At 36.3% G+C, this 13,578-nt stretch overlaps 1 protein-coding gene across 1 annotated transcript in view; it reads left to right on the forward strand.

Moving 5' to 3' along the window:
- Positions 1 to 13,578, forward strand: part of cacna1ab (calcium channel, voltage-dependent, P/Q type, alpha 1A subunit, b) — a 255,768-nt gene that overhangs the window by 167,591 nt on the left and 74,599 nt on the right. Inside the window, exons 22-28 of the mRNA XM_038290608.1 lie at positions 2,686 to 3,293; positions 4,335 to 4,642; positions 5,892 to 6,024; positions 6,165 to 6,294; positions 8,004 to 8,063; positions 9,050 to 9,156; positions 10,064 to 10,066. Coding sequence (XP_038146536.1) covers positions 2,686 to 3,293; positions 4,335 to 4,642; positions 5,892 to 6,024; positions 6,165 to 6,294; positions 8,004 to 8,063; positions 9,050 to 9,156; positions 10,064 to 10,066 — 1,349 coding nt within the window. The remainder of the gene's footprint in view (positions 1 to 2,685; positions 3,294 to 4,334; positions 4,643 to 5,891; positions 6,025 to 6,164; positions 6,295 to 8,003; positions 8,064 to 9,049; positions 9,157 to 10,063; positions 10,067 to 13,578) is intronic.

The following is a 13,578-nucleotide window of genomic DNA, read 5'->3' on the forward strand; positions in this document are numbered from 1 at the left end:
AAAGTGGGCCATGCTGAGAAACTCAGAGCTGCACTCAAAGAAGGCAGACAAATCCAAACTGGAGCAGGTCAAAAACTAATCCAAGGAAAGACGATGAGGACTCATCTGGAAAATAGCTCAGCAAACTTTACATATAGAACCATAACAGCTTTAATTTAAGCTGTTTAGTGAAATATCAAAATGAACGGCTGGTTTGCCAAATTCTGTATAACTATGAATTTAATGCTCATTTTCCATACATTAAAGGTCTAGTTTTGAGAATGCTATTGCAATGGATAGCTGCTATGCTAAATCTTAACTAGCTTTTAAAAGGCTTTAAAAACATGCAAAATCACAATAATGTATATAGACTGCTTAAAAACGGTTTTATGCCATTTAGGATTTTCCCATATTTGGTCCAACATGATGACCATTAGGTTGCTAAACAGTAAACCAAAAGATCACACCCTTAATCTTCAAGTATTAATTACTTTAATGCAACTAACAACAGGACGTCTCTAGATGTTTATGCAAAACGTTGTTCACTCGCCATGTTTTTCCACCTGGAAAGGCCCGCCTTTTAGCAAATGTTTGTAGGCGCATGGAGGCCAAAAGTTTTTAGTTTGGCCACATGGGCCATGTAGACGCAACAAGCGTAAACCAAGCTTTATGTTGCCAATGTTATAAAAAGCTAAACTATTTGTATTTCTTTTATATTTACAGAATGTTTGAAGGTACAAAAAAAAATAAATAAATAAATAAATGCATAAAGGAATAAACATTTAACCTTAACTATCATCCTAGGTCAGGAGGTCATAATGTGTAACTTCAAATCTGCTCTGGTAGTTATTTGGGGAACACTGACACTCTTCTACACATGACACATATGTTTACAGATTACATTGTAATATTGAAATGTTTCTGTGGTAAAACTGTAACCTCAATCTAACTGGTGAGATCAGCTTAAATAGGGTATGGACCCCGTTCTTATCTTAAGAGCTGGTTACAACAACTCAAAAACTCAATGATAATGATAATCACGATTATTTTGACTGAAAGTGAGGTCTCGATTATTTAACATGATTGTTAACTTTCGAATGTCAAACATTTAAGAGAACAGACTAATTTCTCCAGTGGGAGACAAATGAAGTGAAATTTTTTCTTGATGCCCTTTGCCTTAGAACTTTTTGTAAGGGGGTGGGAGGGGGTGATATTTGATGAAAATGTCTAGGTACTTACTTGGAGACTATTATATCTTCTCTCCAATTTTATGACCAGTGGTAGCTTTAATTCTACTTGGATAAACTATTGGAGTCCTGCAGAGCTACGACACACAGCATCAGCAGAGTTAAATCTGTTGCACGCAGCAGCCTGTTGATCCAGAGGTTAACTTCTCTGAAGGAGGTTGTGATGCTAAACTTAATAATGATTATATTTGTAATAAAGTATAATCTTGAATGTTGCATCGCTACATTTCTATACCATAACATGATATCACCCAGCATCTGCGTTGTGAAATGTAGCATCAACTAGCTTATGGCAATGCCACTCGGACGGTATTGCACCCATTTCTTAAAAAACAAACTTCTTCTGAAGTCTCAACATATTATTCCCCATATTTGCTACTATTTTACAAATTTATCTGAGACCCAAAGTTGCAGAAAGTAGAAAACAAACTGAGCTCTGCCATTTAACAAGGTGACAAAAAAGTCTCAGTGCTTCATCTAATTCTTTTTATTAAGATCTGAGGGCAGGGGTGGACAAATGGAACATCTTAAAAATGACTTTTGTAGAGATTTTAGAGAAAGAAAACAACAGTTATTCTACTTGTATAAAACAAATGTTTGCTGTTGACACAAAGTTAAAAGTAGTGTAGCTTAATATGGCTAACTGACCGATCTAAAACAGTTACTTTGTTCACCATAAACATAATTTTTTCAGTATTGTTATGTATCAGGTAAAACCCAATCTGTCATTAGACACGCTAACGCTACAGATGCTCTCGACTTGGCACAAGAATGCTGCATTACGTCATTATCGTTGTCTGGGCAGTATCATGCCAAGCAGATCTGGTACCTAAGACGGCGGTGCAATACCCTGCTTTTCTCTGTTGCTTCTGATTTATTGTGCTGAGGGATTTGATTTATTTAAAACAAAGTTTACAGATGGCTTCCTTTAGGTTGCAGGGACTTCCCTGATCATTTGGCCTAAAACCGTAGATGTGATTTGCCCCCACAGCAGGAAGCCTCTAGAGACATCTGACCAAGATATAATAAGTTTGGAGCAGAATGCTTCGATGTGAGTGCCGCCTGATTTGAAACAGAAAACAGCATGAGTGAAGTGTAATAATTACATTTTTGCAATCCTTTTTACGATGCTTAAAAACCCAGATCTGATTGAGATTAAACATACGACAAATACAACAGCTTTAACATGACCTGCATCAAGAATTAATAAAACAGCTGTATGTACCTTACTGACAGCAGACCACTTTAGAGTTCATATTGCCAATTCTCTTATCCTTTGACCTGATATTGTAATAATTTCAGTTGAGTCACATGACCTTTTGATTTTTAGATCATTTCTACCACTTTAACTCAAACAACTGTTTTTATTTTTTAGTCAGTGTACTGAATATGATACTTTGGATACCCCAAGCCTTTTACATTGTATCATTCCAAACCTCTTTTCTTTATCTTCACCCAGGTGTCGTTCCCACGGAAAGCACGTGGCGACGTGAAAACACACTTGGACAGACCTTTGGTAGTAAACCCACAGGACAATCGAAACAACAACACCAACAAGACCCAACCTGGAGAGCTGCCTCTGGATCAGCAGTATCGACGCCAGGATATTGATCACCGCCGGCGTGCTGCTCACCACTGTCACTACCACCACCATCGCCATCAGAAACCCACTAACCCGAGCACTGTAGATACAAGCCAGCTTATGGAAACCAACTTGGGGCATGGTTTTAGCTGCACATCTTTGGGTAACATAGAAGAAAATCCGGAACGGCAACTGGATGAAGAGAAGAACAACCACCGGAGTCATCGGGGCCATCGGCACAGGAACAGAGAGTGCAGGGAGTCTCACAGCATTTCTCCGCATCATAGTGAAGGTGCCGAGGGTAGTGGTGAGGCAAGGAGGTGTAGACAGCACCGCAGAGCAGCCAGGGAGGGAGACGAGTGCAGAAAACATCTATGTAGGGCAGCAGAGGGAGATGGTGAGAAAAGCGGAGAGGAGGGTGGACAGAAGACAAGACGACATCGACACTGCAACCAGGAGAGATGCAGAGGACACCGTGTCAGAAAGTGAGTTAAGGGAAGGATCTATTTTCTAGATATAGTATACTGTATCTTGACATTGTCAAAAGTTAGAGTTAATGGTCTTCTAATGACGTATCTTGAATAATGGTTACTCTTGCTCAAAACACTCGAATGTATTAAAAGAATATTAACAGGCCTCTTCAGATCTTCATGGCATTGTAAGGAAATGAAACGGCCATTTAAAAACAGCAAATGCATAAACATCTAACACAGCTCTTTAACATTGGAGTTGTGACCTCATGATGTACTCATCAAGTTTGTCATTTTACAATTCAAATCTCTTTTTTTTAAGTCAAAAGATAACATTTTTAAAGTCGTAGGAAAGTCATATTTGAATGTCAAATCATTCTGGCTTAAACATGCATATAAATGTACTCTTTATCGGACTATATTGTATCGGACTATATTGTCCCAAAATTTAGAAAATTTCTATTTAAAAAAAAATCCTGTCTTAAAATCTAAATTACGTCCCGGTGTTCAAGGGGATGGACGTCTGTGTCTTCGGTAGGCGTAGAGCTAACAGAACTGGCAGCATTGCGAGGTAAGGGCTCAAACATGTACGGCTGTAAGCCTTCTAAACCAAACCAACCTTCTGCCGCCCTGGCATCCTCTTCCACAAAATCTTCTTCCCCGCTTTCCTCCTCTAAATAAATATGTATGACGGAGAATCATCCATGACCTCCGACACAAAACTCTCCTCCTCTTGCATGTTTCCGCTGTCCATAGCGTTCCTTGACAGCACGTAGTTGCTAACTGGTTAGCAAGATACTCCTTGATAATCGACCAATCCAAATCACTTTATTCACTTGTGTAAAGTCGAGCACCACTTGGGAGAATTCAGAAATGCAACGGTTGGAACAGCCACTTCCCTACGACTTTAAAGCAAAATAGGAACAGGAATTTCCATGGTTTTAAGAAATGTTATCCCATTTTACTGCTTTATCTCTTTAATGGATTTTTGTTCTCCTCATTTTGCTCCATTTGTGTTTCTTTCTGTTCTTTTTCCCTCTCCATTACCAATCCCAGGGAGCACCACAGCACCTGTCAAAGCCTCTCAACTACACGACCAATACAACAGTATAACGAAGACCTTGATAACTTTCGCAACAACAGCAAGCTTGCCAGTGCCAATGAGCACCCCTATGACCTTCCTCCTGATCACCCCGATCATCCGGACCACCTCAACAACCTGCTGAACTGCCATGATGCTGACACTCACACCCTGCTTCACAGCATGGACAGCCTGATCCTAACCAGCATGGCAAAGCCCGACTACACAGCGATAGACATGCCTCCTGTTTACCCCTATCCTTCTACCAATGCAATCTTGCAAGGTGATCATTGTGAGGATGTAGCTTGGTGCAGAAGGAGTTTAGCTTTACATTAGCAATGTAACTAAATATTATGCCCTAACATTTAATTTGAAACAGTCTCTTGTGAGCCACTGTGATGTTAATGTCCATATGACTGTATTCTGTGGAGGAAGCATCAGCTCTTATTGTTATTATTAGAGATGCACCAATCCAATATTGATTATTGTATCAGTCCAGATAAAAATAAAAATAAAAAATAGCAGTGACTATTGGTTAAATCTATGGAAGCAGAGTTGTTCATTTAATCTCTATAGTAGATTTAAGTTCCTGTAAGTTAGAAATATCTTTAGCAACAGAAAAGTATATCCATTAATGGGCATCTATCTTTGATTAAATAGATATTCGTTTTAAGAACGGAATATAACCTGTTACCACGATTTATTGTGTGTATAACTTCCAAAGTTGCCTTTGGAAAAATAAATGTATACATTTATGTCTGTCATATTTAGTTTTATAGAGGAGTTAATGAAATATCAAGGGTGATGCTGACAACATAAAAGCAAGCAGAGCTGTCACTTAAAAAAAGTATCGGAATCAGCAGATATTCAAATTCAACTATCGAAATTTGATTGTAAGTAAAAAACCTGTATCACAAAAATAAACAGAGATAGCATTAAAGAGATTTTCTCAATGGGTTTTCTTAATGTGGATCCCGTGCCTATAGCAGAACAGTGGCATATTACAATGAATTTATTGAACACAAAATACATGTAGGGGCTGTAAAACACCAGAAAGTAGTCATGTATTCACTCACTTAATTGATACTGAAGAACTCAAACTGAAATAACTTTTTAAACAACAAAATAGTTACTGGAAGAGTTGCTGAGGCTTTCACTTTCATTATTCAAATCAATCTGGTGTGACTGAGAGTCCATTCTTTAAATCTAAGTTGTCAGTTTAAATGAATGTTATTCTTTAAACTAAGACCTCCTATATGAATAACTATTAGCCTTCCACTATTACAACTATGACTTCAGTTTCCTGTAAACTTGCTGCATATAACATATACAGCTGATATGTAAAGTGACAATTCCGTCATTCCACTTTTAACAGTATATAAATACTGTTTGGCCATGTATAGCGGTCATGTTTCTCCTTATGTTCCTCTGTTTTCCTGAAGGAATGCTGGTGAATGTGTTGCATGCTGACCTCTTTCTGTCAGTCTGTCACTTATTTATCCTCTCTGCTCTTTCTGCTTGTCTGTACTCAGTGAACAAGAACGCCAATACAGACCAAAAGAAAAGCGAGGAGAAGAAGGAAGAGGAGGATGAGGGTGAAGATGAAGATGGCCCTAAACGCATGCCTCCCTATAGCTCTTGTTTCATAATGTCTACCACCAACCCGTGAGTATTTAATGTTGCTTTATGTGCCATAATTGGGGTGTTCTTGGAAATCAAAGGGGTTTTTTTGTAAAGAAATGCTCGGTGTGTTCTGTGAAATCTTTTAGTACCATATTGTGGATGCCTTTGTGTTTTTACATCAGGTTTCGCAAGTGCTGTCACTACATTCTTACTCTGAAGTATTTTGAGTTCAGCATCCTGTCAGTCATTGCTATGAGCAGCATTGCCCTTGCAGCAGAAGACCCCGTCAAGCCTGACTCACCACGGAACAATGTGAGGCATTAATGTGTTGCTGTCTTTTTACATTCAATTTGTGGTAAATTCTTATCATTTTGCAGATAAAGACTGTAAAAATGTGTTCATATATTCAAAAGACTAGAATTTATGAGCAAATTCCTCTGAAAACAATCAATCATTGTCCACCAATTCTTTCCCTTAAATGTAAATGTTTTTTTGTTTGTATGTTTTATTTTTCTCAATCACACAACAGGGGAAAAATAACAACCATTTTGATGCATTGCATGCAACACTCCAAAAATAACAAAATGATCAAACACATCCAGATCACACTACACATTTAAATAATGACCAACGAAATCCTCAAACCAACTTTTTAACAATCCCAATTAGTGTCTCTAACTAAACTCAACCAGTTACCTGCTATGTTACCAACTATGATGATGTTAGCTGTACGTTCAAAAGCTATATAGCCACATTTTGCACAACAGTTTTTGTTTTGTTGAATGTATAATTTTTAAAACCCTCTAAACATTTTCAGACTTTAATTCTATGTAAAAAAGAAAGTCTGTCTGCCTGTCTGTCTCTCCTTTGTGCAAACATGTAGTCAGACACATAGTTTTTCCAAATTAGGGATTTTGCTACATAGGATTCCCAAGTGCCAAATCCATTACAGTGATATTTTCGAGCATTAATGAACATTTTTATAGACTGATTTTAAAAAAGTCTTACTTTTTTTAACTTGGGACATCTTGGTTTACTAAATTAATTGTGAAGCAAGAATGCACACCTTAGATACGTTAGATACTACTTGTTACTTTTGTCCCAAAGAGACATACTTCAGGTCAAGGAAAACATTTTTTAAAACTTCTCCTTAGTTCATCAACCAGAAATAAAGAACAATTTTTAAGGCTAAATTTTAAACAATTCATGTTAAAGAGGAGGCTAAACCTGCTAATTTTAGCTAGCACTTCAGCAATCCGCTCTACATAAAATCTGCAGGCAGAAGAAAGGTTCTAGCTTAAAGAGGATAGGTGTTCAATTCAATTCAGTTTATTTCTATAGTGCCAATTTTAAAACACGTCATCTCAAGGCACTTTACAGATTACCAAATCATGAAATCAAATTGATTTAAAGTTTTCTATCTAAGGAAAACCAGTTGATTGCATCGATTCATTGACTCAAAGGCAATCCTTCACACTAAGTATGTTTACAGTGACAGTTGAGAGGAAAAACTCCCTTTTAACAGGAAGAAACCTCCAGCAGGCTCAGTGTGAGTGGCCATCTGCCGAGGCCGACTGGGTTGTGTTGTCCATTTTATAAAAATTTTAATCGGATGTCTGTTTTAGGTGACATTATGTCTGAATCACAATATTCCCAAACCAGCGTTTGCAAATGATATGCTGCTTTGTAGAAAAACTGAAATGCTCCAAAATTAATCAAGGGTGACACAATCTAATTGATTATATAAATCATTCAATAATGATGATTATTGATATTGCAGGTTAAAAGCTAAGAGTTCTCAGCTGTATATATGGAAAAGAATTAATGAATTCTAATAAAGTTTCAGACTTTAAACGATTATTCTTAAATTACTTTTATCAGTATATAAAGGATAAAAAACTTGATCATGATCATAAGTAACATAGACTTTATTGCCCAGAGCTTTGATTTGATCTGATCATTAGTGTTCTCCTTTTCTGCTTTAAAGTAATTGTATTTTAACGTTTTGTGTTGCTCTGCAGGTGCTGCGTTATTTTGACTACGTTTTCACAGGGGTCTTCACATTTGAAATGTTGATCAAGGTAACAAAGTATCACTTAGCAGGTGTGGGTGTTAATTTCTGTAGTGAATATATATTATTTCTGTGTTTTCTGTTTTAAAATTAAAAAGTGCTTGATACACACTACTTTTTTTTAACACTGATTGACAGTCAGTAAACTCAAGTTAAACTAGCTGCAGTTGTCGTAGACCCTTAGTGACAGAAAAGGTTTTTTTTTAAAGGGTTCTTGTGAAAAAGTGGAATTAGCTTTACGTGCTCCTCTGAGTTAAAATAAGTGTAAAAAAAATCTTTAGTCTCAATTCTTCTTTTAAAATATCTATATTTTAGTTTATTAAATATTCATCCTTTTTTTCTGGATGAGAAATTGGAGTCTATATTTCGATGTTTTGTTCATAAATCTTTGAGATGTCGATTCAGATTTCTTATTTAGAGCTAATATAAAAAAAAAAGCTTTCAAAACTCTTTCTCTTCTCTCTTTTATTGATATTTTGAACTGTTAAGCGTCTTGTATTAGTAGTAAAATCAAATCATTGCAATTAGCTTTACTAGCTGTAAATCACTTAATTGTATATATAAAACTTTAATTTAACATAAATTTCTTCTAGTTAAATTACATTTTCAGAAAGCTGCCACAAGCTCAAATAGGTCAAATAGAGCAACTAATCAGTAGAACGTTCACGCTTCCTGGCTCTTTCATAGATTCTAGAAAATCTTTAAGAAAATTGTTAACTTTTAATTGGCTTTTAAGTTTTGAATATTTTCTATCACTCCAATTTTCAGAATCTCCATAAAACTCAAAAAGCAGAGCCATACTTTAATCAATCAGTAAGTCAGTCACTCATAAATAAATGCATATTTCCTTGTTAAAGAATACATTTTAAAAATCCCCGGTATCTGACAGTCATTGTTTGTTTTAAAACGTGGGATTTTAAAATGAGGTATGTGCAGGAAGCCCAACATGTGTTGTAACGTGTGCATGTTTTTCTGAGCTCTCTTCATGTCTTCCAGATGGTGGTACTCGGCTTGTTTCTCCACCAAGGGTCTTACTTTCGTGACTTGTGGAACATTCTGGACTTTATAGTGGTTAGTGGTGCTCTGGTGGCCTTCGCCTTCACGTAAGTGCCCCCTTCACCACCCCTCACCCTCCTCTTGATCACCTTCACCCACCACCCACACACATTGCACCATCCACAGAAAGGCCCAGGGTGTAAAGCTCAGTTAACCAGACAATCCTGATCTATCTCTTTCCCTCTTCCCTATAGTTTTGTCTCAGCCTGGTGTGTCTAGAAAATCCTTATCCTATTCCTCTTTTCTGTCAGCTGTTGCTTTCTTCCTCTTGTAATTTTTTTTTTTTTTACATTCTTTTAGTTGTTCTGTATTTCTTTGTTCTCTGCCTCGGGTATTGTCTGCTCTATTCATCTCTGTTGTTGTTGATCCTTCTTGAGGATACTGTTTCTCCTTCTTCATGATCAAACACAATTCATTCAAATTTACATTTCAGTTTGTTCATTGCTCAGCATCACATATTTAATCCCATCATCAAGTGGTCTTTCTCTACATAACATTTCCACCTTCACCTGTCTACCAAGCCCTCATCTTTTACTGAAATATACCCCAATGTGTCTCACCTGATTGTCCAATCTCTGATCTACACTCTAAAACAAAACAAAACAGCCTCCGAAATATTTTTTTTTTTCTAGTGTTTTTGGACTATTGGGACTTCCCTTTGGTTCCAAATGATAGTTTTACTGCCAAAAATGTCAGCTGTATTGGAAACATTATCATTGCTGATATGCAAATACGTTTTTAGAGTGTAGTGGCATCATCTCTAATCTCCTTTTCCTTCCAAAACCACCAATAGTCATGAAAAGAACTAACCCTACATTACTTCCCTAACTGTTTTATAAACTCTTAATCCGCAAATTTATCCTTATAAACAATCTTGCAACCCATCTTCCTTGCCTGTTCCCTTATTCTCCCTTATTTTTCAAATCATGCCAACCTGATATTTCCACCAACCAGGCCGTGAGTCATCCCTTCCTCTTATTTTGCATCTTAACACTGTAGTTTTGGTCCTACGAACTACTTTTTCTTACCACCACACCTCTTAGACCTTCCATAGATCACATACCCCTTCAAACTTCTTATTCCTAACATACAGCAAGTAGAAAAACTGCACATGTGGATGCTGACTTGCTCTGCGTAATAAATGTTCTACCCTCAAAGAAATGCAGGCCTCTTCAACGCCTCCATTAAGGGTTTATCAAAAAACTAACATCTTGATATTTTTGACAAATTCCAACAAATTACTTTAGATTAATTTTTTTTTTTTATTCAAGACACAATCCATTTAAATAAATGTATTACTCAATTTACTCAAACATAAATGTATGTTTGAGTAAATCATTATTTTCTTTGGTGGCAATGAAAGTAGAAATGTAAATTTGTATCTTCTACTAAAAATATTCAATGCATTTTACTAGCTTTACATATTTTTGTGTATACGTCTGTACGATCCACACTTCCACACAATATCCACGTGAAGTACATAATACTTCAGTGAATAATATACCGTATTTTCGGGGCTATAGAGTGCAACTCACTATAAGAAGCGCCCACAAAATGTTTTGACAAAACTTGAAAAATACATATATAAGCCGCAATACTGCATGGGGGTCCCAAAGAATCAGAAATACTTTAATAATCCCAGCGAGAAATTACTTTCGTTACATTACTCCATCTGTAATAGAGTGACTATAGGACCAATTTAAGATAACACATCTTCATACAATATATATATAATTAAGGGGTCCCCGCTCCATGTCGCCATCAGTTTGGGGATCCTTGACCTGGAAAACGTTGAAGACCCCTGGTCTAAAGCATGGGGGAAAAAGTAGCAGCTCATATCTCGGAAAATATGGTAGTTTAATCAGATGAAAGATTTGCGTATTTTTAATGAAATCACTTGCTTATTGAGAAACTCATTTAACAATATAATCACATTGATATCTAGTGGTTTATAGTAATAAATAAGGTAGAAAGCACCAGTTTACAGCATGAATTTGAGAAGGCTTAATTTGACCTGTTAACTGTAGAAACTTTAGCTTTATAGTTTAAGCTTAGCTTTTTTTCTTCCTTTTCATTTTGAAAAGGAAAGTTAAATATTTCCTGGTCTACAACAGCGTTGTTTTTTAGTCTGTTTGTAATAAAATTTTGTTTTAACATCTATAGCATAAATAATTTTTACGATCCCTACTATGAGAAGATGTGAAAGATTCAAGTGAGACTTTACCTAAACTTTGTGAATCAAACAGATTAATCCAGGTCCAGCCAGTAAAAACCCTGGTTTTCCTTCATCCTGTTCACTTAATCAGATGATTGGCCCCCATTCTATTGTGAAGCTAAAAATGGTTGCATCTGATCTCTGTACAGGCTTTTAACTTTGGAGATAATTTACTCTGTGGAAGTTTAATCTGCTCTGATTTGTTACATCTCTAAAAGGAATTAATAAGGAGTGAATTGTAAATAATAAATGCAAATAAATCTGAACAAATGTCTTGGTCACTGTAATAAAGAGCAGAATTAGTGTATCTTTTTTTTTCCTGATGGGAAGAATCATAATAACCTTAAAAACTTTTCTTACAAGGTTAGAGCTGATCAAGACGTCTTTTCTTGCCAGTTTAGGTCATGGTTCACCTTTCTGCTGTATGTTAGGAGCAGATACCATTTACCACTATTCCCCTTGAACTAAACCTCCCATTCTTGTACGGTTCTGTCCTTTTATATTCCTTCATGTTACAAAATCCATCAAACATTTATCTCAGCAACCGACCCACAAAGAATCATTAAACCAGAGATCATATCTCCCCAACAAATCCACACCACCACCTCCTCATTCGCCCATATTCCCTTGCTGGAGGTCTAAGTCGATAAGTTTGTGGGGGTGAGGGCATCCCAGACACCTTTAACCCTTTAAGTGCCCAGGCTATCCATATGCCACACAGAAGAAAGCTGGCAGCAGGACTTCATCTCACCCTCTTGCCCCCAGCACACATTCAAACCTAAACACTCACACACACACTCTGGTACTCAAGTCTGACTTTAACGAATCTGGAGGCACAGGTATTTAACTCTCTTTCCTTTGCACGACCTGGGAAAGTACAGTAGAAGGGAGGGGAAGGGGGAAGCATGCTGGGGTGGGGTGTGGTGGGTGGAATGGTTTCTTATTCTCACACAGCGTTGATATATTGAGTAAAAACTGATTTTTGGGAAAGTGTTGTCATCCCTAATTTCTGTGTATTTTGCTTGAAAGAAGTTAAGCTTTCTAAGGAATATTTTGCAGTTGTCTTAAATCCTTTTTTTCTTTGGACTTTTTCTGCCTTTTAATTATATTAAGTTGAGTCTGTTTTTTTTTATTTTATTAAATGTCTGTTGTTGGCCTTATATTTTGGACCAGTAATACTTCAGGCATGAAAAGCTTCCTTAACTCAGGGATTAAACCAATCTTGTGTTGGAACTTGTTTGAGGCCAAATGTGTTACCTTATTTCTTTATAACACCTCAACATTGGCTTAATGTGAACTTTTGTCATGTATTTGAAAATAATTGTTAAAAAAATTTTCAGCTACCGTTGGTAACAGCAGCTGGGCAGCTTCAAACTGAAAGTCAGCATGCCATACTGAAAATTAAAACTTTACATCAACTTTACTTTAAATATTCATGATGATATAAGTCATCATTAAAAATGCACTCATAGTTTTTGACAATGTTGAATCACAGAAAAATATCTGAGAGTAGCAGAATATTCAATTCAATTCAATTTAGTTTATATAGCACCAACTGACACCATGTCTCAGCCAGAGACACTTTACAGAGATAATTCAATCTAATCATACAGACAGAATGTTCTACGCAAACTCTTTCATTAAATACAGCAAAATAAGCCTTCCCAATATTAGGATCTTTGATTGGGATACTTCTGCCTCTAACGGCCTTTCTGACCTTTTGCATCTTTAATAATTATCATGAATGCATTGAATTGTGGGCATCTCCAGCAGATAGACTCCATCCATTACGCTATATTTTTATACTGGCATGCAAAGTGTTTATGAGGTGCAATAGAAAATCCAGTCCTTTGAAAACGACTCACATATAATCAGATATTGTGACAATTAAATATTTTGCTACCCTTAGTTATAAGTCAATGCTGCTAATTTCATCTCCAAAACAAACACCTAAATAAAAGCAGCATATTGGATTTGCCCGTCTTCCTCAGACCCTTTGCTTCTTTAACGCTTTACCTAATTCCATTTATCTATTTTTGTTTGTTTTGTGAACAGATTGTGCAAGGTATGCCAGAAGCATTTTCTTAAAAACACTTTATGATTATGACAGAATTTTTTTTTTTTATTTATTTTAATGAATCAACAAGTTTCTTTATTGACATAGACATCAAAAAAGTAATTACTGTCTGTCCTCTGTCAGGTCCTTGCTATTTTGAGAAAAATAGCATGAGAAAAAAACATTTCAGGTCTGATG

The sequence above is a fragment of the Cyprinodon tularosa genome, unplaced genomic scaffold (assembly GCF_016077235.1).
Source record: "Cyprinodon tularosa strain WSP-4 unplaced genomic scaffold, ASM1607723v1 ctg285, whole genome shotgun sequence".
Lineage (NCBI taxonomy): Eukaryota > Metazoa > Chordata > Actinopteri > Cyprinodontiformes > Cyprinodontidae > Cyprinodon > Cyprinodon tularosa.